This window comes from Cyrtonyx montezumae, unplaced genomic scaffold (assembly GCF_038088225.1).
Source record: "Cyrtonyx montezumae isolate F1298 unplaced genomic scaffold, pur_monq_1.0 scaffold_29, whole genome shotgun sequence".
NCBI lineage: Eukaryota > Metazoa > Chordata > Aves > Galliformes > Odontophoridae > Cyrtonyx > Cyrtonyx montezumae.
In genome coordinates, this window is record NW_027072033.1 from 7,947,402 (window position 1) to 7,971,193 (window position 23,792).

The following is a 23,792-nucleotide window of genomic DNA, read 5'->3' on the forward strand; positions in this document are numbered from 1 at the left end:
GGGTGAGTGATGTCTGGCTGGACTGAGAGCAGGAAGACAGCACTAGCCCCTGTCCTTTTCCATCTATCCCCACTCTGATTTTTGGCTATGGTATAACCCTTGGTCTGCCAGAGCTGGTCCCATCAGTGTCTCCTTCCATCTTTGTTGCTTGCCCATTGCTTGCTTACTTGGGGCAGAGTGCAAAACACAGGAAACCTCAACACTGAGCAGCAGTGCCCAGCAGCAAAGAAAATGTGTTACTCATACTGTATTACTCAAAATCCCTGACAGCTACCATATCAGCTGCTGCAGAAAGTTAACTCCATCCTTGCTAGGTCCAGTGCTCTTGCTCACATATTATTTAAAGTCATGTCATATTTATATTTTTTCACCAAGTTAAGATGAAACTTGTGCTTAAAAGCGCATAGCACAGTAATGACTTTACAAAAGCCATTTCCCGCAGACTGTGCTCTGCTTTTGAATGGTGCCATTAAAAGACAGCCAAAAATGAGGTTTTCTCTTTGCCTTGTTCAAACAGGCAACACAGGCACCATAGGCAGCGCCAATTCAGAAATGTATCTCCACTATCACAATTAGACCAAAACACCAGGGACCTTTTTAACCGATATGAAACATGAGGCTTTTGCCCTTGGGCAGCTCTACTCATTATAAGGGATGTAGAGGGAGAGGCAGTGCTTCTCTGCAGCGTTTTTCTTACAGTAAGCCGACCCTCTCACTGCAGCAATGATCTACAACAAGGGAGCAGGAAACAGCCCTCGCCTCCTGCCAGCGCTGCCCATCACGGGACATGGGGGCACACGGCGGCCATGGGCGGAGGACAAGCGTGGATGCGCCTGAGGTGCCAGGGAGTATCGCTGCCGAAGGCTGTCGTCACCTTCTGGCCGTGCAGACATCTGCGGCCGGAGCTGACTCCCTGGTACACGGAGCCTTCGAGAGGTGGTTTTCTCAGCTCTCTGCATGGAGCCATGCAGCTAGTAAAGACGCGTATTTCTAACCGCAATATATTTTTGACCGTTTTTGCTCCTCCAGAAGCGATCTTCTCACCAAAACACAAAAGCATCGAAATACATCGAATTTCAACGCTGACAATTAGCAGGTCTATTCGTTTTCCCCCAGGAGACGACCATCCTTGCCTCTCCCTTCGCTTTCCTCCCCGCGCTGCCGAGCAGCACCATGTTCACCGCACGCTACCGCACACGGCGACCCGCACCTCGGGGCGCCGCGGGTCCCACACCGCGCACCCCCTTCGACGGAGGGTCTGACGAGCCGGGGCCGGAAAAAGGACTGCCCCGAGGGAGGGGGCAGAGCGCTGACAGTTCGTTGAGGAAGTGGTCGCGGCTGCGAGAGAAAACGAGGAAGCCGCGGCTCCCGAAAGCCTGGCCAGAGCTCCGCTCCTGGTGGAGCCGCTCCGCTCTGCTCGCTCCCGGCAGGAGCCGCCGGTGGGCGGCGGCACGCGTGGAGCTGAGCGGCCGTGGCAGCGGTGAGTGGGGGCCACGCCGGGTTGGGGGCGGGCTGCTAGCAGCGAGCGTGCTGGGCTGGGGTCTGCACTCCGCCTCCGGGGACACGAGCGGGATGCAGGGAGCGCGGCAAAGCGGCGGGGGCTCGAGCCGGGAGAAGAGCGGCTGGCTGTAACACGGAGAGCGGCGAGAAATGCGCCAAGCTGGGAGCAAGCTGCAGCGTTCTGTGCTTCTCTAGTAACAGTATCGTTAGCCCGGCGATTGAGGAACTAGAGTATGGAGCTTAAATACAGAAAATATATACATTTAATTGCGTTCTGATGTGCTGTGGTGGTAGTTTTTAACAAAACAAGATTTACAGGAAAGTAAGTGACTGTCTGGCTTCTGAATGGCGCATCAAAGATATGACACCTGGGAAAATGGCTTTTAAAAAGGGCTTCTTTCTTATCAAACTTCCTGATTTTGTTTGTGACTAAACAACCATAGAGCACTGCTAGATGTGCTGAAAGTCAGTACTAAGGGCATGATGACTGACTTGCTGCTAATCACTTCAGTGCTTCATTATGTTTTCTTCTTTAGCCTCGGACTACATGCACTTTGTGCAAGGGTTCGTCAGGTTCGGGTTTAAGGTGATGCTACCCACTTGTGTCTGCTGATGCTGACCCCACCAGAGGTGGCAGTCACAGTTTGGCTAGATTACATGAAAGGTTGCAGAGTATTTCCATTTTAAAATAAAATTATTCCTTCTGAGGGAATGAATTGCTCATAACTTTTTTGATGTTCTTTTCTGTTGGGCTTCTTTTGTGCTCTTTTTATCCAAAGAAAATTAGATACCTCAATTCTTTGGGCTGAATGTGCAGCTTAACCCTAAGACACAGCTGTTGGGTAAAGGCAAGTATCGGCCTCTAAAGATGTGCACTACTCCGTGCTTGAAGGCCATGAGCTAAGGCAGAGCAGAATACATTGAAGCAGCCTACTTAGAGGAACTGTGACTTCTTTTTTTCATTGCTCTGTTGAACATTTAGCGATAGAGACAAATAAGGAAGTTTGAATGTTCTTTATTTCTGAGTTTTCCTGTGGGGGAGAAACTTTATAGTTTGGTAAAGACTTTTTAACTAAAAGGTTTGGAATCACTGAACATACCCAAAAATGTAAGTAACTGCTTTAGATCTCAAATGTACTCAAAATAACTGCAAAATCCCATGTGAAATGCTGAAGTGTTCTAGGTTTGCTGCCTTTAAAAAGTATTAACTTCATAAAATCAGTGGTGAGCACTGCTATTCATCCATTTTCATACTGTGATCCTGAAAGAAGAGCAGAATTGGATCTGAAGCTTCAGGAAGACAGAACCAGAAAACTGATTTTAGAAGCAGCTAGCAGGTTATGTTGAGAACTGCATTTTAGAACAGTGATGGTAAAATTAAAAGCTGGATTTTTGCACCTTTGAAGATAGTGAATACAATGCTACAATAGTGAATACAATGCTACAGACTTACATATCATATCACATACTACAGCATTACCATAGACTTCCTTCTTTTGCATATGTTGTGCAGAGACATAAAGAGCAGAAGTCGCTACTAAAATGTATGTCACATCATGAGTTAATGGGATCACAATCCTAGGGTTTTTTTATAAGTTTTGATTCTTCGTTCCTTTTTGCTTTTTCATTATGCAAAATTTAGCAGAAAGCAGTAAGTTTTCTTGCATTCATAGTTAGAATATTGTGACTGTCAGCAGTTCTGTTTGTGATCCTATTTGTGGAAGAAAGATTCTACGTGATGGTGTCTGTTGTTTAGCTTTACAGACTCTTGGATCAGTGGTTTGATGCCTGTTACGTGCACATCAGTTGCATGTCTAGCTCCAGGATAAAATGGCTGAAAAGGGGAACTTGTATGGTTTTGTGTCATAATTACAAGGAATGCAGTGCATATCTTTGCATGTGAGTAACAATTGCAGAAAGATCCTTCCAGTAAGCTATTTAAAATTGTTTATTTTGTACCTACACATGATTGTGTACGTTTATGAGCTTCTGCTATGGGGTGAACTTACTTGCACCATTCAAACTGTGCATGTCTTCAGTCTGAGCACAGTGATCCTCTTTACAAAGCTCAAGATCATCTTGTGAGCATGAGAAATGTGCTTCAGTCATAAGAATGAAAACTTCTCACCTTGCAAGGATTTGTGGATCCTCTTAATTTTTAATTTGGGGGAAATACCATTTTATTATAGGGAAACAGTTCTGTTTTGCTTACATTTGATAAAACAAGAAAACCTTGGAGGAGGAGGCAATGGTAGATAGTTTTCTGACATTTTCGTTGGCATTTCTAAGAATGTTAACAAGTACATGTTCCTAATATTTACAAAAAAAGAGTGGAATACAGGAATTGGTGTAGGGAAGGATAATTGGTACTTGTTAACATTTGATTTCTGCCTTGGAGAAATAAAATGAAAGTATATAGCTTTATCTTTACAAAGCCAAAATTAGGTCAGAATTTCCTGTCTCCGTATGTACAGTGACTAAGTGACCACTTCTTTAAATGAGTTTGTTGAAAGAAAGGGAAAAATATTTTGAGACCAGTTGGGTATCAGTCCTCATCTTGTAAGGACTCCCTGGTATGTTCCTTCCCTCTGTACCAGGTAACAGAGCAACTTCAATTTTAGTAAGTATTAGAACATAAATAGCCAGTGTGCAGAAATGTTACAGGGTATTACTTCATTTGTTTCACTAGCACTCTGGGTCTAGCTGATGATGGAATGTATTCATTTGAACAGCAAGGACTAGACTTCCTTTCCTCCTGCTTTGTCCTAATTTGCTTTGGGACAGTGTTGTACCATAAGGATAACTCACAGTACATGCAACAACTTCTCTACCTTCCAAAGTGCAAGATGATACAAGGAATCTTTCAGAGTTGATTCTCATTATTCAGAAACTCAGAGGTGCTAAAAGATTTTGTGTAAAAGTGGTACTAAGGTACTGTATGTAAATTCATCCTTGTAAATCTGTGAAGTAAATACTAGGCTGAAGATAGAGCTGCAGTTTTAAGAATCACAGCTGTTTGGAGATACAGAGAATACATACAAGGAAAAGAGCTGTAAAATTACCTAAATATCTTTTATGTTATAAATTAAGTAAAAATAGAGTCTGACTATTAAAGGAAAAATACTTTAAAATTGTTATGTTAAGCAGCAGATTCAGTAAAATGAGTGAAAGATCCAGAGCTTATCTCTGAACACATCAGCCACAGCTGTGCTGCACCCACCCTCCTAGTCTTTCTTATTTTTTTTCCCCTTCTTTGGACGAGATAATGAACTAGTGGGGAAAAAAATATATATATACATATATATACATACATTTTTTTAGTCCACATCCTCTAGAACACACAAAATCCAATGCATTTTCTTTTTGTTAAATTTGGAGTATCTGAGTGCAAAATTATACTGCAGGATGCCAGAGGTAGAGTGATAAAATGGGTGCTGCTGTTGACCACTGACTGCAAAGTTCTGCTTTTAAAAATAGTAGCTCAGATTTCACAATTGGCTCTACAAATTTCAGAGTAGTTAACCTTAGTTTAAAACTGTCTTTTTTTTTTCCCCAGAAACTTTTTTCTCTTTATTTTTGGTAGGGCTCAATGAAAAGTTTATTCCTTATTTGGGGCTGGAGACTTGCGATAAAGACTTCAAGCTCTTTAAAAAATCTTGTTCAGGAAAATTTTAACTGAAAAATGCTTTCTGACATTTTGTTTAAAAAGAATGTGGAAAAGCAAGGTAGTAAGTACTCAAAATGTGTTTGTGGATGAGTTCCGTCTCTGGGAAACACAGCCCAGATTTGATAATTTGAATCAAAACAACCACTCATTCTGTGTAAAAACAAAACCAGCTTTGACAAGGTGGAGATCACCCATATCTGAAATATTAAGAACTAAGTAAAGGAAGCTACATTAATACAGCCCATCTCTGATGTAGAGTGTTAGATGTTACATCTACTTTTCAAAGAATACATATGAGTTTCATTATATTTTGCTCAAATATAAGCCAATTAAATGTTTAAGTAAGGATTATTTTTGGAAATTGGATAAAGGAATTAGCTACCTTTTGAATTGGAGAATCATCTTGCAAGCTTCTTAGTATTATGTTTTATTTAAACTAATGCACGTCAAGAGGAATAATTCCAATTGTTACCATGAACACATCGGGGCAGCCACAGAACCAAAGAGAACAGTGAGGCAAGTGGCATTGTGTGAATATTCTGTCCTCAAATCTCACTAACCTTCTGCTGCTTTGAGTTAGCTGAACTTTGTGACTGTCTCCATCCAGTGAGCGTAACAGAGATTTGGTGCAGCAGGGATTCAAAAGCAGGGAAAGAGTGCACTCAAAATCCACTGGAGTCTTCCCTCTGCAAAGGATGCAGTATTTTGATAACCTGATGTAGTAAACCATTTTGAACCATTTAGCAGTGTAACCACTTGCACTGCACAGAGCACTGCACATCATGAATAAAGGCTGTTTGTCATATTTGTCACTAGCGAAGTACTACAAGTTGGCCTAGGTGCGTTTTCTCTGCTCAGAGAGATAAATGTGCCGTATCAAGAGTATTTCACTGGTCCACGTGCTGCAAAAAACTTCATCCGGAGGAAGAAGCAGAGGGCTCTTGTCTCTCTGCATAGCATTTCTCAAACATTCTTGGATTTTTTGTGAGAAGTGAGGTGACAGTTCTTCCAAGTGATTATCCACTAAATAAAAGGGATTCCTGTTCCTTAAGAGACTGGATTGCTTATTCACTGACATGCTAATTGCTAGTAGGTGCATTTTTTTACAGCTTGCCTTTCTAGCTCCAGTGCTGGTAGAAACTATTTCTGAAAAGCACTTCCTTTGATCTGGATCCTAATTCAAAAATTATTCTTAAATGTTGATTAAGAAACAAATCTTAAATGTTGGTAGTCAAGCTGTGTAAGCTAGTATCAGATCTTCCTTCCCTCTCCCCCATGAAAAAGAAAAGAGACGAGACAATGGGGGAAGAAAAAAGAGAGGATAGGGGAAGGAAGAGGAGGGAAATGAGGGAAATGATGTTTTTTCTTTAGAGGATATCTTGTTTTATCAGTTGATGCTTAAAAAATCCCAATAAATGAAAACTATGTCAGGGATTATGCAAATACACACACTGAAGGCCTCATCCTTCTGAAACAAACCAGTCTTTTTCTATTACGATGGTAGAACAAATCCGAAAAATCAGCAGCTACGTGATCAGGATTGCAGATCTTTTTTTTTTCTTTTTTTTTTTTTACCTTCCTGGAGAAAGAGGAACACTGTTTAAACACTGTTATTGGTACAGTGTTCTGGTAGATCTGCTTCTCGTGGAGTGTCATCTGAAATCTGGGAACTCCAATGTGGTGTTAGATAGTGGCATTCCTTTATTCCTCAACAATGCGCACTGAGCAACCTGACAAGCAAGCACACCCTCTCAGAGTTCAGGTTCTGAGTTTATACAGTTCAGACATACATACTCAGTACATTGGCATGCATATTCACTCCTTCTCAAGGACCCATAGATATGTGCTGATGTCCCTCTGGTATCTAAGGTGGTCAAGTGCCTACCTACTTCTTCCTCTTATTTCACCATTAGCTTTATCAGTGAAACCTTTGCCTCACTTTCATTCACAGTAGGTGATAAATTTGTGAAAAACAACTGACAGTAGTGAACCTTCAAAAGAGATTTTGAAGTCATTTTTAGAGAAAGTTTAGTGACATCTTGATGTGTCTTCATTCTACTCTGCTTTCTTTCTCATCACTGTTCTGCTTTAGCAGTCACTCTCTGTACCAGTCTACTGTAAAAAATAACGTATTTCATCTGGAAATTATCTGTGCTGACATCCTTAATGTCACTCTATGATTGAACCTGAAAATAGTCAAGCCATTGGTCTTGCAGTTCCAGTTGTTTTTACAGTTCTTGCAAGTAGACTGGTATTTATGTTTAATGTGTTCTTGCTGACTTTCTAGAGCTCATTTTAAAGCTCTGTCTAGAAGCAATGATAGTCATTATGGTACATATAAAGGATTTACTTTTTACTTTTGAATAATGTTATTTCTGCAGACATTGTAAGTGATACAAAACCAGAGAGCATCTTCATGGATTGAAGTTAACTCAACTTGGTTTATCCTGAAGTATTCAGAAATAGTTTTTGGCTCCCTAAATAGGCTTTTTTAATTGCATAACTGCTCAGGCTTTTTTTTTTTTTTTTTTGTCAGTGCTCCAAAGGGAAAGTTCTCCCTGTACCCTGTTGTGTGGTAGCTTAATTTACTAATCAAAGTAAACTACTTTACCCAAAAGGGTAAGCTACCTGTTTTAAGACATAAATGCTTGCAATGATAAGCACTCCTTTCAGTTCAATGATTGTGGTGCTGCTGCAGGGATCTGCTGTGCTGTCTCTTTCTGGCACCGTTCCTCCTGTGCCAGGCAGATGAGCTGACCCTGTACTCCTCACGGTTGCCTGCTAGCATGATTTTCAGCAGCCACTCCATCAGCTGCCTGCAGAATGGGCAGGTGTTGCTCCTTCTGCCCCAATGCCAGATGCAGTCAAAGCAAAAGTAGTGTAAGCTCTGGGGCATGAAGGTGGCTTCCCTGATGCCATCCAGGCAGATGAGACACTGTCAGTCAGTTTCTGCCTCTGCCAGCCCTGCCGGCTGCTGCTGGCTTGTGCTGGCTGTCACAGCAGAGCCAGTCTCCTCCAGGGATTCCTCAGTGCACACCATGTGCTGCCAAGAGAGACATGCACAGTGCCTGAGTGTTTCTTGTACTTTGAGTGGTAGAGCCAGGAAAATGTGAAAGGGGTGTGGGAGAGGGAAGGTCAGGGCCTCCCTGAGTGTGGGCTTAGAAGTAGTAGAAGTCCTTATGGCAGTCAGTCCTGAGAGCCCCCTTCCAGTCCTGCCACAGGGGAAGACAGGCTTGGGAAAAGGGCCCTGGGCAGGAGGAGCATATGCAGGTCTGGGCTGGGAGGCTTCAGTAAGGGTGCAGAAGACGGGGGAGCGGGGCAGAGAGATGTGGGGCAGGATGGGAGGAGCTTCTGTGCCCTCCTGAAAGTAGGAGGCAGGAGAAAAGGAGGAGCATGAGGGGAAGCCCTGTTATCATCCTCCTTTCCATAGTGCTCACGCTGGGCTGGGCTCTAAATTGACGTACACAAGATCCCTGAACCCCAATGCTTTATCCCAAGCAACACTTGAGTTACCACAGGGTATCTGAAGGTCTTCGGCAAAGGCACAGGAACCTGCTGGGAATCTTCAGCACTGTTTGGAGCCTTAAGACAGCTGCCAAATAGGGCCCACAGCACCCAACAGTCAGATAGCATGGAGAGGAGCACTGGAAGTGGAAAGCAATGCAGGCTTGTGAGCCCTGGGAACCTCCTCAGCTCTGCTGGTGCACCCTAATTCATCTCCTGTGAGGGCTGCCAGGGAAAGCCAGAGAGATATCGCTTGAGATGACAGAGTGGAATAAATTGAATAGCATAGCATTAGCATAAAAATTGTACACATTTTGATACCTTGCGTAACCGCAGTCCTGTGAACAGCAAAAAATATGCAACCGTGCTTTCTGATTTGATAAAGGAATTTGAGAACAGGTTTCAAAATTGCAAAAAAAATCATTACGTTTCCAATCAGCATCAAATTTCAGTCATACATTATCTGCGTATTTTCAAATGGAATGTGTAGAATTGCAATACAGTTCAAAAAAGTAAAATATTTCCAATAAATACAAGTTTTTTAAGAGTGCTTGTTGTTGGTTACATAGGAGAAGATTAATGCTGTTTCACTCTAAAGCTGGTAGATGAAGTCTCACCTGTTCAGCACACACTCTAATGTTCTCATGTAACCCAAGCGAGGAGGACCATTAATTGAAGCAAATGTTTTCTCTTAAGCTGAGAGAGATAATAGCAATGTCACTAACATATAGAATTGTGACAACACAAAGCTTGGCATAGACTGATAATCCCATTGGGTACTTACTGATTCTGGTAGTAGGTTTAGGTTGTGAAATCCCCAGCAGGAGGGTTGTCTAGGAGCAAAGCTGCTATTCCTTATCTATACAGAATAGATCAGTTGCAATGGCCTTTCAAAGATAGAATCATAGAATCATAGAATTGCTGAAGTCAGAAAAGACCTCAAAGATCATCAAATCCAACCACAACCTAACCATACTACTCTAACTCTTAACAACCCACTGCTGAATCATGTCCCTGAGCACCACATCCAGACAGTTTTTAAACACATTCAGGGATGGTGACTCAACCACCTCCCTAGGGAACCTATTCCAGTGCTCAGTGACCCTTTCTGTAAAGAACTTTTTCCTTACATCCAACCTAAACGTCCCCTGGTGCAACTTGAGGCCATTTTCCTTTGTCCTGTCACCTCCACACTCACTGCAGTCACTTTTAAGATTCTTGAAGAGAGCCATAAGGTCTCCAGCCTCCTTTTCCCCAGACTAAACAGGGCACATATTCTCCAAGACTTTCATAAGCCTTATTGCCCTTCTTCAAACCTGCTTTAGGACCTCAGTGTCCTTTCTGTACTGAGGTGCCAAAAACTAAACACAGTATTCAAGGTGAGGCCTCACCAGTGCTGAATACAGGGGCATGATTACTTCCCTCGTCCTGCTCACTGCACCATTCCTGATACTAAGCCAGGATGCAGTTGGCCTTCTTGGCCACCTGGACACACTGCTGGTTCATATTAAGTTGACTGTCCATCAAGAGCCCTTTCCATCAGCCTGCTTTCCAGCCACTCCTCCCCAAGCCTGTAGGGTTGCCTAGGGTTGTTGTGACCAAAATGCAGGACCCAACGCTTGGCCTTATTGAAACTCATACAGTTAGCCCATCGATCCAGTCTGTCCAGGTCCCTCTAGCATCTTTATTCCCTCTGGCAGATCAACACTCCCTCCCAGATGGGTGTCATCTGCAAGCTTACTGAGGGTGCACTCGATCCCCTCATCAAGGTCATTGATAAAGACGTTAAATAGGATTGGCCCCTATATTGTGCCCTGTGGGACACCACTCATGACTGGACACCAACTGGATTTAATTCCAATGACCACAACTCTTTGGGCCCGGCCATCCAGCCAGTGTTTTACACAGCAGAGCATATGCTCTTCCAAACCATGGGTAGCTAGCTTCTCCATGGGGATGTTCTGGGGGACAGTGTCAAAGGCTTTACTGAAGTCCAGGTAGGCCTCACTGACCTTCATCCACTAAGCAGGTCACCTTGTTATATAGTGAAATCAAGTCTGTCAGACAGGATCTACCATTCATAAACCCATGCTGACTGGGCCTGGTCCCCTGGTTGGCATTTAATTGTTCCATGATGGCTGCTGGTATTAACTGTTCTATAACCTTCCCTGGCACTGAGCTGAGACTGATAGGTCTGTAGCTACCAGGGTCATCTTTCCGTCCCTTTTTGAAGATGGGTGTCATGTTTGCCAGTCTCCAATCCACCAGGACATCCCTGGTTAGCCAGGACTGCCAAAGAATGATAGAGAGTGGCTTGGCAACCACATCCACCAACTCTCTCAGTACTCTAGGGTGCAGTTCATCTGGCCACATGGACTTCTGAGCATTCAGCTGACCCCAGTTTCACCCCCACCCCTCTTCATTCCTAGTTTAAAGCTCTGTCAACAAACCTAGCCAATTCCTTTCACAGTAATCCACCCATGGGATAAGCTGTTTGCATTGGTTGCCAACAGGCCTGGTCTCACGTAAATTGAGTCAAGGTCAAAAAACCCAAGCCTCTGTTGAGCACACCAGGCTCTAAGCCAAGTATTTATTTGTCGCCCCATCATGTCCAGTCGCTTGTCATTCCCAATAACAGGGTGATAGAGGAGAACACAGCTTGTGCTCCCAAGCCCCTGACCAGTTACCCCAAGGCTCTGAAATCCTTCTTCATAGTCCTTAAGGAAGTTCTTCCTATTTCATCACTGCCTACCTGAAACAGCAGTAGGGGATAATAACCTGAGGGCCATGCTAGGGAAGGAAGTTTCTTCCTTACATCTCTAACCCAGGCTCTTGGGAGGCAGCAGACCTCTCTGTGTAGCAGGTCTGGTTTGCATATTGGTACTTTTGCTCCCTTCAGCAGTGATTCACCAATGACAATGATCTGTGGTGTTTTTTTTTTGTTTTTTTTTTTTTGCTGAGGAGGTTTTAATGCTAAGGATAGGATAGTCTGGCTAGACTTCAGTGACACATCCAAGTGGGAAGAAACATCATCCCCACCATCATCCAGTTGTCCCTGCAGAGCACTGTCGCTGTTCTTCAGGGGCAGCTGGGGAGGTAGGGAAATCCCTGGGCAGATGCACCTACATCACCAAACGGAGACCTTTTGCCATTGCTCCCTGTCCCCTAATTCATCATCACTATTGTTAGGGGGAGGAGAGAACTGGGCATTCACTGAAGAAGGAACACTGTCAGCCTGCAGGTTCCCCCTCCCCCCCATTACCTGTTTGCAAGGAATTAGGGGGTTATGTGCTTCATGTGGAATCTCGGCTGGCTGCCTACATCTCAGGGCTGATAGGAACTGGCACCACCAATCAATCTCCCTCTCCCACTCCTTAACACTCCTCAGCCTCTCCAACTCCTTCTTAGATCAGCTACTAGCTGAGCACATCATTCATCTGGTCATATCTAACACAAGTGCTATCTCCGCCACCTTGCACCGCACTCACTGCAGCCAGAGACCTGTGCACTAGCTTGTTGTTGCATGATATCTGTCTGGGTCTCCACATTTTTCTTGTTAGCAGCCCTCCTTTTATGTGTACATGGGACTTCATCTACACATTTCCTGGCACTAGCCTTCTGCTGGGGTGCAGCTGTGGCAAACCATATGAATAAGCTGTATACAAATCCATTTTGTAGGGCTGTAGTACTTCTGCAGCTGTTCTGTCTCCCTTCTTCAGGAAGGTGAGAGAAAACCAGAGAATCTGCAAAAGACATGACTCAGTCTTGATTGAGTCCTGTCTATAGTTTCCTGTATTGTTTTTTGTATTGTGGGATCCTTGTTTAATTTACTTCTGTGCTTCCCACACTGCACCTACCTGGCATATACAGAGTAGTAAAGGTATTTCTCACCTGTTTCTTGCCCCATGTGCGAGAAGAAATATTAGATTGGCCGCAGTTTGCTAATGAGCTGTCTGTGAATGGAGCAGGCCAGAGCCATGCTGCCAGGGAAAATGTCAGCCTGAAGCACACTGTGACAAAAGATTCTTCATTGGGTTGCACCAAAGACCCTCCTTTCTTACATGATTTTCCATAAAATTCTCTCCACCCACTTTCACATGACTCAGTTGCACATTTAAGCCAGCTGCAAGCTGAGTGTTCTTCACATATACCTGCTTTTTTTTAATGCTGATTCTGTGGACTTCTGCCTGGTTTCCCTAAAAATCCCTCCATTTTTCCTAAAAATCCCTCCAATCCTTCCCTACAGGAAGATCCTGCACACCAACTGAAACAATAGCTGAGCTTCTGATTCTTTTGTCAGCCTTTATTCAAAGTAATTGAAGATAGGAAGAGAGAGTAACAGTAAGATGAATGAAACCAATAATGTTTTCTACATTAATGTCCTAGATTGTTGTACTTAGCGTGCATACATTTTTCTTTGTTTACATGCACTGGAAAAAAAAAAAAGAATATCAGATGTGCAGTGATCTTGTAAAGACAAAGAAGCAACAGTGTTTTTCTGTAGCACAGTGCCTATCTGTCCAGGCAGTGTAAATGTGTCTTAGGATTTAATAAAAGTAAGTTTCTCTGATGGCAGTGTCAAAGATTTAGGTAACTCAAGGGAAGACTGGAAACAAGCACTGTACTCCTGTACCTAGAGTTCTGTAGAGACACTGCACACATTTTTTAGAAATACATAATTATAAGATATTTTTTTAATTTTAACTGTTACATTAAGAATAAAATAATTTAAGCTATTTATATTGTCTTCACTATTACTCTTCGGAAATACTGAACTTCATTATTTTCTGTATTTTTTTGTCAGTGTTCTTTTGTATTATTCCAAAATAAGGAATTTGAAATGAAGGCTGTTCAAGATGACACTATCACATTAATTATTTTTGCTGATACTCATGTTTCCTTCTTTCATTTCAGACATTAAACGTTAATTGACTACTTGGAAAGAAAAAAAGAAATCATGGCTTCCAACATGGCTAACCCTGCTAACCATTTGCCATACTTCTTTGGCAATATTACACGCGAGGAAGCTGAGGAGTATTTGATGCAAGGAGGAATGAACGATGGACTATACCTGCTTCGCCAAAGCCGGAATTACTTAGGGGGCTTTGCATTATCCTTGGCCTATGGAAGGAAGGTTCATCATTACACAATTGAGAGAGAGCTGAGTGGGACATATGCTATTGCAGGAGGCAAATCGCATACAAGTCCTGCTGAACTCATTAACTATCATTCAGAGGAAGCAGACGGCCTTATCTGTTTACTGAGAAAATCTTTCAATCGACCACCAGGCATCGAGCCCAAAACAGGGCCCTTTGAAGATTTAAAAGAGAACCTCATCAGAGAGTATGTCAAACAAACATGGAATCTGCAGGTAAATCCAGGAGAATTTGCCATTAAGTAGGGACTAAGGGGAGACCTCATGACAGCCTACAACTTCCACAATAAGGGAGCATAGGAGAAGGTGCTGATCTTTGCTCTCTGATAACAGTGGTAGGACCCACCAAGGGAACGGCATCGAGTCGCATCAGAGGAGGCAGCTTTGTGACATTTAGATTACCCTATCATAGTTTCTTTATTAGTGTCTGTGTAGCAACTAGTATTTTTCTTCATATAAAATAAATTATGTACATGTTTTAGATGTCCCAAAAGCAATACAATTCTTGGATTCTATCTGTACATTTTCTACTGCAGAAGACAGTTTGACTGACTCATTATTTTAACACTCTAGGGTCACGCTCTTGAACAAGCTATCATTAGCCAAAAGCCTCAGCTGGAGAAACTGATTGCCACTACAGCCCATGAGAAGATGCCTTGGTTCCATGGGAGGATCTCTCGGGAAGAATCAGAGCACCGGATCCTCATTGGGTCAAGAAACAATGGAAAATTTTTGTGAGTGTTTTTTTCTGCATTACTGCTGTTTGCTGCTAGCATCACTACATAGATCACTTGAATGAATAGCAAGTGAGAATATGCCCAAAGAGGTGGCTTATTCCCAATGAGACCCTAGTCCATCATGATAGATATTACATGACATAACTAATCCTACATTAGGCAAATGTCTCCAAAATTGGGTTTTCACTTACGTAAAGGTGGGAGATGACACCAAACTAATGGGGATTGTTGATTTGTTTGAGGGTAGGAAGGCTTTGCAGATGGATCTAAATAGGCTAAATCAGTGGATCATATCCAGTTATTGTGGCATTCTGCATGGCTAAGTGCTGAGTGCCTCGCTTGCATCATGATAACCCCATGCAGCATTATAAAAGATCGGCTGGCAATTTTCCTGGAAAATAAGGAACTGGGGATTCTGGTCAACAGCTGGCTGAACATAAGCTTTAAGATGGAGCACATAAGCTGAACATAAGCTTAAGATGGAGCACAAGTCTTATGAGGAGCGGCTGAGGGAGCTGGGATTGTTTAGCCTGGAGAAGAGGAGGCTCAGAGGAGACCTTATTGCACTCTACCACTTCCTGAAGGTGGGTTGTGGTGAGGAGGGGGTGGGCCTCTTCTCCCTGATAAATAACGACAGGACGAGAGGGAATGGCCACAAGTTGCGCCGGGGAAGATTTAGATTAGACCTGAGGAAGCATTTCTTTTCTGAAAGAGTGGTCAGGCACTGGAATGGCCTGCCTAGGGAGGTGGTTGAGGCACCATCCCTAGCGCTGTTCAAGAAGCGTTTAGATGAGGTGCTAAAAGATTTAATTTAGTAGTTGGGTAGAGATAGTGATAGGAGGATGGTTGGACTAGATGATCTTATAGGTCCTTTCCAACATTATGAACTTATGAACTTATGAACTTATAAACTGACAGTATGCCTGGATGGCTGAGGCTACTCGTATCCTGGCTTGTATCAGATGCTTCAGGGGATCGATCAGGGAATTGATTTTCCCTCAGTACTCAGCACTGGTGAGACTGTACCTTGAATACAGTGCTCAGTTTTGGGGCAACAGCAACAACTCGAACCAGGAGGGGTTTAGATTGGATATCTGGAAGATTTTTTCATGAAAAACATGGTTAGGCATCAGAACAGGCTGCACAGGGACATGGTGGCTTTGCAAACCCTGGAGGAATTTAAGAGACACAAGGATGTGGCATGTAGGAACGTGATTTAGCAGTGGACTTTAAAGTGGATGGTTGGTATTGATGACCTTTAAGGTCTTATCCACCTAAGTGATTCCATGATTCCTATATATATATATACATATGATTATCATTACTGTTATTTCTTTCTTCCTTTTCTGTCTTAGTAAATAATTTTTATCTCAAGCCACAATTTCTACTTTTTTTTTCCAGTTCTCTCCTCTATCCCATAAGAGGAGGGGAGTGAGCAAAGAGCTTTGTGATACTTAGTTGCCTGCTGAGTTAAGCCGCGAGTACTAAGTGGCTGTGGCAGGTCAACCTTAGCCCACCAAGTTGTTCCACCACTTCAGCTGGATGACAATTCTGAAAATAGGATTGAAAAGCTTGATGGTCAGAACAAGGACAGAGAACTGAGAAACCATTTACCAGTTCTTGGGGAAAACTAATTTATTACCAATTAAACTGAATTTGGATAGTAAGTAAAAAGACAAAAACATAAACCACCCACAGAACACTCCCCTTCCTTTTTTGCAAACTCATCTTCACTTCTTCATGGCCAGCTCCTCTCTCTACCAGACAGTACAGAGGGATAGGGTCTGGGGTTCTAGTCAGTCCATAATAGTTTCCCTCTACTGCTCCTTTCTTCTCACACTTCCTGTTGCAATGATGGCTTTTGGCAGTATGCATTTCCTTCTTGATCCATCCACCTGCTTAGGGGGTAACACTTGGTGAGCACAGCTGAGAGGCTGAGAAGTGCCCTAGGGATATCTCATGGAGCTATCTGTAATGGGCCAGTGTGAGCTGAGACCCACCCAGGGCAGCTCTGGCCTCCTCCCACTGTGCTCCTAAGCCAAAGCCTTCCCACCAACAGCCAACATAGTGATTTACTAATAACATAAAAATACTAATAGGCTGCCTGTGTTAACCATTTCTGGTGCCCATAGCTGTCAGTGTTACTGGGGGTGGTGACTGTTTTGTGTCTTGTCACTTTCTGTGTTAATGTAGACTCACTATTAGAGTTGGTGGCTTGTAGTTGTCATCTTGTCAGGATCAGAGCCAGGCAAAACATTACAGCAAAATAGTTCTTCTGGAAATCCTAATTTCAGAGGTTCTTATGTTTTCACTGAGATGTCTTTTGCCATCCTCCCTTCTCCTCCCTAACCAACCCCTCACCCTCTAAGAAAAAAAAAAACGAATCTCAAAGGCACACAGAATTTCATCTGTGTATGTAACCTTCCGTATTCATCTGTCCTTGACTTTTCTATAGATTGTCCAAGGTAGAATCCCAGAGGTGAGCACAGGGTGGATATGCTTCAATACCAACTGTTTTTGCATTACTGATTTGCCACTATTTAGCCCAACTAATGGGCAAATTAATGGAGTTGCAGCCTTCATGGTTTTTTATATGAGACAGTTTAAATATCCCATCTTAATTATTTATTTTAGGTCCTCTAAATCTTCCTTTCAGGCTGAGTTATTTCCTATCATGTCTTGCCTACTAATACTTCAAGTGTATTAACATAATTTCTTGAAATATCTTCCCTGTCTCAATCTCTGAGGTTTTTATACTTCGTGACCACTTTCACCCACAATTCAGTGCACTTTCATATTTTTGCTTCTGGCCCTGTTTCTTAGGATGACACCCTACAGGTCACCGACTCAGCTGTTTTCTTGGCAGATTATAAGAAAAAAAAATGTTACAAGTTTGTGCAGCTGAAGAATGTCACAGATTCACCACTTCTGAACACTTTTTTCAGGAGTACTAGGCAGGTTTCATTTGGTTTGATTTAAGTAATCAACATAGTAGATTACTACAGCACGGCAATGACATTCCTTCTTTTCATTCCCTTGTGACTTTGCTCATCTCTTTTACTGTTTTCTGTCAATAGGAGCAAAATCTTACCAAATTATTGTTGCATCATCTGAGTCATGACATTGATAATATATTAAAACTTGCATCTTTTCCAGTTTACCTCAGCACTTATAGGTTTGTGTGTAGTCATAGTGCTTCTCTTCGGATGAATAAAGGAAACTAGTTTTCTTAAAAAAGCAGATCCCTTAGGTAACGTTTCTTAAGAATAGAGATGTGGTTTGGAGTTAGGGCATTTTTTAGCAGATCTGACATTTCCAGTCTCCATTTTAGACCCTGTTGTCTTTTTTCATCTTCTTTTATGTATTCCTACAGCTTTAAATAGAAATTATTTTCCAGCATTTTCCTCCTTCACTTAGATGGCCTAGGAGGCATTTCTGATTCACTGTTTGCAGTGATGCTTGATGAACTGTGGCAGGCATGGTCAGACCTTCCTTGGGACTGATTATGTCAATGGGTATGTGACTTATGTATTTCTACCACAACTCAGAAGGATTATTTGATGTTGGGGAGATTACCTCAGTGAAAATTCTAGCTTTGATGTTCTGTTTAAACCATGAGAAGTGTCTCTGGAGCTTTAAAAGTACCAAAATATAACTGATAATATGTTCAGCTTATGTTCTTCTTATTAAGGTCAGCAATACATATTGTTCCATCTGCAGGATAGATTCTATAAAACACACTAATTGTTCTTGTATGAGCTGCCTGTCTGGCCGGTTTAGAGCTCAGTATCCACTTACCTGCTATGGAATCTCATGCTCCTAGGGAAGAATCAAGGTAAGATCATTGACTGCTTCATAATTCAGCAAGAGAGGTAATTTATTGGTTATTTGTACTAGAAATTTGTTTTCCATTCTGGAGCTCTTCTAGCTCTGAGGTCAGATCAGGAGACTAGAGACTCATAGTAAATAAAAAAGCAGTTGTGTATTTCAGAGACATTTTTAGTTTTCTGCAGAGTGTTGCCTAAATGAAATTGCTAAGCAGATACTGATAAATAAACCAATAATTTGTAAGCTAACTGAACCAGTAGAAGTGAAATTACAGTGAGTGCTAGAGAGGAGCACTGTGTTTGTTTTCAGGCACAACAGTGCATGTTGGAATCTTCTGCACATCTGTGGTCTGAATACTGAGAATTTTGCTTACAAATATAGCTGATGAAGGACTTTTTTTCTCACACTGATTGAGACACTCAAGCCTAATAGCTGACTGAAGGGTAAAATTTAGAAATATTTACTATCTAAAAGAAGGTCACTTGTTGAGCAAGAAATTAGAGGGCAGTTGGGGAGCATAAATAGAAACTAGCTTTTGAAAACTTGTGGGATTAATCAAGGTCACAATCAGGCCTGAAATAATGCTGGCATATGACAAATATTAACTTGCTTTGGAAAAGATAGTAAATTTTAGGAGGCTATAATACTTCTGTGTGTTCTTTTTCAAAGCTCTCTAAAAAGTAATCACACCAGAAATCTTCTGTTTAATGTTTGTTGCAGCAAAATCTATTGCAGGGATCTCCATTAGACCACATCTAATCCTTAGACTTCTTGCATCACTACAAGATCATTATATCTAGATGCTTATACACAACAATTGTGGAAATACTTGAAAAGATTTCTGATTGCTTTTCAGGATGTCCCAAATGAGATCATAAGTCTAGAACTGCCACTCATTCAAGCTGCTGGAGGAGTTCTGAGCTAACTGTGAACGTATTGCTAAAGAATTTTCAAAAGTCTTCTAAAAGCTTTTGTCATGACTGAAAAGTAATGGAAATAAGAGCTTATTCGAGTGCTATAGAGTTTGTTTTCAAATCCAAGTATAGAAACTATGCCATGACAATGACATGACATAAAATTGGAAGATTTACCCACTTCCTCCAAAAAGAACACAAGAAAAGGATTGCCTTTATAGCTACAAAATTTGGAAGAATATTTACAGCATCAGAATTGAGACAAATATGACATCCCTTAAATGATCTGAAGAGCAACTGAAAATAGAGGATTTAAATTTAGTTTCAAGCCTCTGTTGGCTTCATTAGCATTACTTTTCATGTTGTATAGGACTCTAGTTTTTATCAGAATTTTGATGAGCATTAATTTTTCATTCAGCTTTATGTGGTAGTAGGTTATTATAGATATGGTGATCCATGTTATCTAGGTGATCGTAGATAATATTACTGTTTTTATTGCTATTATTAATAGTGTTATCAATATGAGTGCATGTATGCATGAAGTAGTTGAAAAATAGACTAAATTTTGCTAGTAGGCAAACTATGTACAAGGTAGGCAAACTACTAAACATATGTCTTTATGTGTTAAGAATCAGAAATTCTGAAGCTGAAAGGAAGATACAAAGTATTCAGAAATACTGTTAACATAAAAGCTCATCCTTAAGGAAAGTGAAGACATTACACAATTAGCAGTTTAACTTCTATAAACCTTTTATATCAGTCCATAGCCATATGTAATTCATATAATATGTGAAAAGTTAAACGTTATCTTAGTGTCATAAAATCATCTTTAATATGTAACTAAACATTCTAAAACAAACAGGACTAGTGTAGACCATGAAGGTGGCGCACAGCACTACTCACCATGTCATCTCATGACCTTCAGGGACCCAGCTGGCTCTAACAAGTCACAGCAGTCAACACTGTTACCACTGTTCTGGAATAACAAGTTCTAAAGTGCAGTTCTCTTTTGTCTGAGAAAATTCTGTGTTAGTGATACCTGTAGCTTTTTGTGTTTATGTTACTCTTATGTCTTCATTTGTCACTAAGTGGCTGTGTACTGAGCTATGTGGGTCATTTACCTGACCTTGTAAAGTATTCTTTAAGTACATCTATCATTATTATGTTTGTACCCACCGTTAGAACTTGGCATGGTTGACATCAGACAAGATGAAAATAATACTAATAAGCATGACCTTAATTTCAGGGACATTAATTAATGATGAAGTTTCTCTTTGAGATGCAAAGCAGTTTCTGGGCTTATATAGTTATAGCAATTTTATAAGACAAATGACAAAATAACAACTTTTAACCATGCTCCTGGAGGTGTTATATTTCATTCCACAAGAAGGGAAGAGGTCTTCAGAAGAGCTGTTCATTTGTCCTCCGTTAGGTCCATAGGTAGATGCCACTTGCAAACCACTGCAACAAGGCCTTGACTTCTCAAGGCTAACTCTATGCTGTGCACTTCAGGAGCAGCGTGTATCAAAGGTGGTCAGAGGTATCAGGAAAAGGTCTGTTAACTGACTGAAATAGCTATAGTGAGAAAAATCCCAATAGCAGATGCAATTTAACAGGAAAGCTATTTAGTAGGGCTTAGAGGCAGTATAGAATGTTTTGCTCTGAGCAAAAGAGAATCATAGAATCATAGAATGGCCTGGGTTGAAAAGGACCTCAAAGATCATCTAGTTTCAACCCCTCTTATGGGCAGGGTCGCCAACCAGTACAGCAGGCTGCCCAGAGCCATATCCAGCCTTGCCTTGAATGCATCTACAACCTCTTTGGGCAATCTGTTCCAGTGTGTCATCATCCTCTGAGTGAAAAACTTCCTCCTAACATCCAACCTAGATTTCCCCTGTCTTAGTTTAAAAACACTCCCCCATGTCCTGTCACTGTCAGCCCATGTAAAGTCATTCCCCCTGCTGTTCATACGCTCTCTTCAAGCACTGGGAGGTCACAATGAGGTCTCCTTGGAGCCTTCTCTTTTCCAAGCTAAACAAGCCCAGTTCCTTCAACCTTTCTTCATAGGTGAGATGCTCCAGACCTCTGATCATCTTAGTGGACCTCCTCTGGACCCATTCCAAGTGCTCAGTCTTCCTTGTGCTGGGGGCTGCAGGTCTGGATGCAGTACTCAGTGACAATGGTGATGCAGTCCTGCTTGCCAAGTTGTTTCATCGCCGCAGAAAATCTCAGTAGTCTTATAAGGAGATCAAATTTTGCATTATATTTTCGATAACAACAGTATGTGGCTGATCAAGCTCTTAAATTCTGTAGTATGCTGACATTTCTGAAGTGCTTTTCAATACGTTCTTAAAGAGGGAAGGAGAAGTGGTATAGTAGAAGACTACAGTCAGTTTTTACCTTTGTGTGGTCGTATTACAGCTGGCACCATATTCATTCCATATTGTCCTCAAATTTGGATTGTGTGCAGTGTGCTGCGGATACCTGAAGTGAAAATGAAGAACAGTGTTATGAAAAACTTCACAAGAAAGATGGTCATAAGGACAGATGAGCAGGGAATTGCTGTGTCTTGATGTTTATGGGAAATGTCAGTATCTTTGGCATCAGGGAAGCTGTTATCACTGAGAAGGGAAAGCACTACCAAGAAAAAAACAAACAAACAAAAAACCCCAACTTACTTACACCCTGGGATATAAGAGTGATATTAATTTCACACCATTCCTAAATCAAGCATTTAGCTAATTGTTTTCCCTTATTCTCTGCTAAAATGCTGTGTCTTTTTTTTTTTTTTTTAATACAGTCAATGAGCCATGTTTTAATAGGGTTTTTTGTTGTTATTATTATTTGTTTGTTTTTTACTTTCAGGGATTTTTTTCATTTATTAAGAAAGATCATGTGACTCTTCACTTGGAAGCAGAAAAAAATGAGGCATTGTTGTGGTTGCTTTCAAGCGAATACAGAGACTCTACCAAAAAAAAAAAAAAGAATGTGTAGCAATTTACAAAGTTTATAATTATATTCCAAATACTTAATAATTGCAGACAGAAAAGCATATATTCAAGCATTGATGTCAGAAAATTAAAATCACTTATTTTGCATTGCACTCCATAGCAATTTGAGTTTCTCCATTATTTCTAACATTCCTTTTTTGAAAATATATGTAGTATAAAATTCAAATACTTTAATGATTTTTTTTTATATCTGTGAATTCAAATTTCCACTCATGGAAGTTGTTGAGGTTTCAAGGTTTATGTCAGTGGGTGGAAAAGCTGTATTCACAGAATCACAGAACTGTAGGGGCTGGAAGGGACCTTTAGAGATCATCAAGTCCAACCCCCCTGCCAAAGCAGCTCCCTAGACCAGTTGCGCATGTAGATGTCCAGGCAGGTCTTGAATGTCTCCAGAGAGAGAATGTCTCCACAACCTTACTGGGCAACCTGTGCCTGTGCTCTGTCAGCATTACTGTGAAGATGTTCCCATGCACATTTGTGTGGAACTTCCTATGCCATTTCCCCTCATTGTATCATCACACACTGCTGAAAAGAGTCCAGCCTCATCTCTTTGCCTCTTGCACTTTAGATATTTATAGACATTGATCAGATCCTTCCTGTGTGTCAGCCATTCCTCCCAACTTTGTATCATTAGCAAATCCTTCTTACTCAGAGAAATGCACTGATCCTGAGCTTGGAAGAAGAGCTGTTTAAATGCTGCCCAGCTCTCACAGGCCCCCTTACCTTCTAACAGCCCAGCCCACAGGATAGCTCCAAGAATGCCCCAAAAGAAATCGAAATAGGCTCTCCTGAAGTCCAGGGTAGCAATCCTACTTTTTGGTTTGTATCTTCCACTCTAGATCCTGAACTCCACCATCTTGTGATCACTACATCCCAATCTGTCCCTGATCTTCACTTCCCCAAGTCCATCCTTATTAGTAAGAACAAGGTCCAGTATCACCCCACTCCTCTTCAGCTCCTCCACCTGCATCAGAATGTTATCTTCCATACATGGCAGGAACCGTCTGGAGTGTGCATGCTTGGCCATGTTGTTTTCTCAACAAACATCTGAGTAATTGAAGTCCTCCATAAGAATCAGTGCCTGAGATCGTGAGCCTTCTTCCAGCTGCTTATAGTTCTCTGCTGGTACATCACCCTCCCCCAGATGATGTTCAATACATTCCAGCTGCTCTGTGGCCTTGTGACAGCTCACAGATCTCTAAACATTTTATGTTTATATCCCACGCTGCATGCATTAGTATACAGACACTTTAGGAAAGCAGCAGGTGCAGGTATCCTTAAAGGGATGCAAGAAGATTTCAGGCATTTCACTAGTTTTTATTCACAGTTGTTTATTCTCTTTATGTTATTTCTTTATTCTCCCAAAGTTTTTATGCAGGTCCATAGTTATGTATGATGGCATGAAATGGAAGACTGCGTGATATTTCACTGCTGTCATCCTTTCTTGTACAAATACTTTTTTTTTAATTTTTTTAA

The 23,792-nt window shown here is 41.6% G+C and overlaps 1 protein-coding gene across 2 annotated transcripts in view; it reads left to right on the plus strand.

Moving 5' to 3' along the window:
* Positions 1–1,304: 1,304 nt before the first annotated feature.
* The window catches only part of SYK (spleen associated tyrosine kinase), a 41,765-nt gene continuing 19,277 nt past the window's right edge, over positions 1,305–23,792 (plus strand). For both annotated transcript variants that reach the window (XM_065740662.1, XM_065740663.1), the window contains exons 1-3: positions 1,305–1,480; positions 13,586–14,042; positions 14,400–14,560. In XM_065740662.1, the coding sequence (XP_065596734.1) occupies positions 13,629–14,042; positions 14,400–14,560 (575 nt within the window). In that variant the 5' untranslated portion in view covers positions 1,305–1,480; positions 13,586–13,628. The remainder of the gene's footprint in view (positions 1,481–13,585; positions 14,043–14,399; positions 14,561–23,792) is intronic.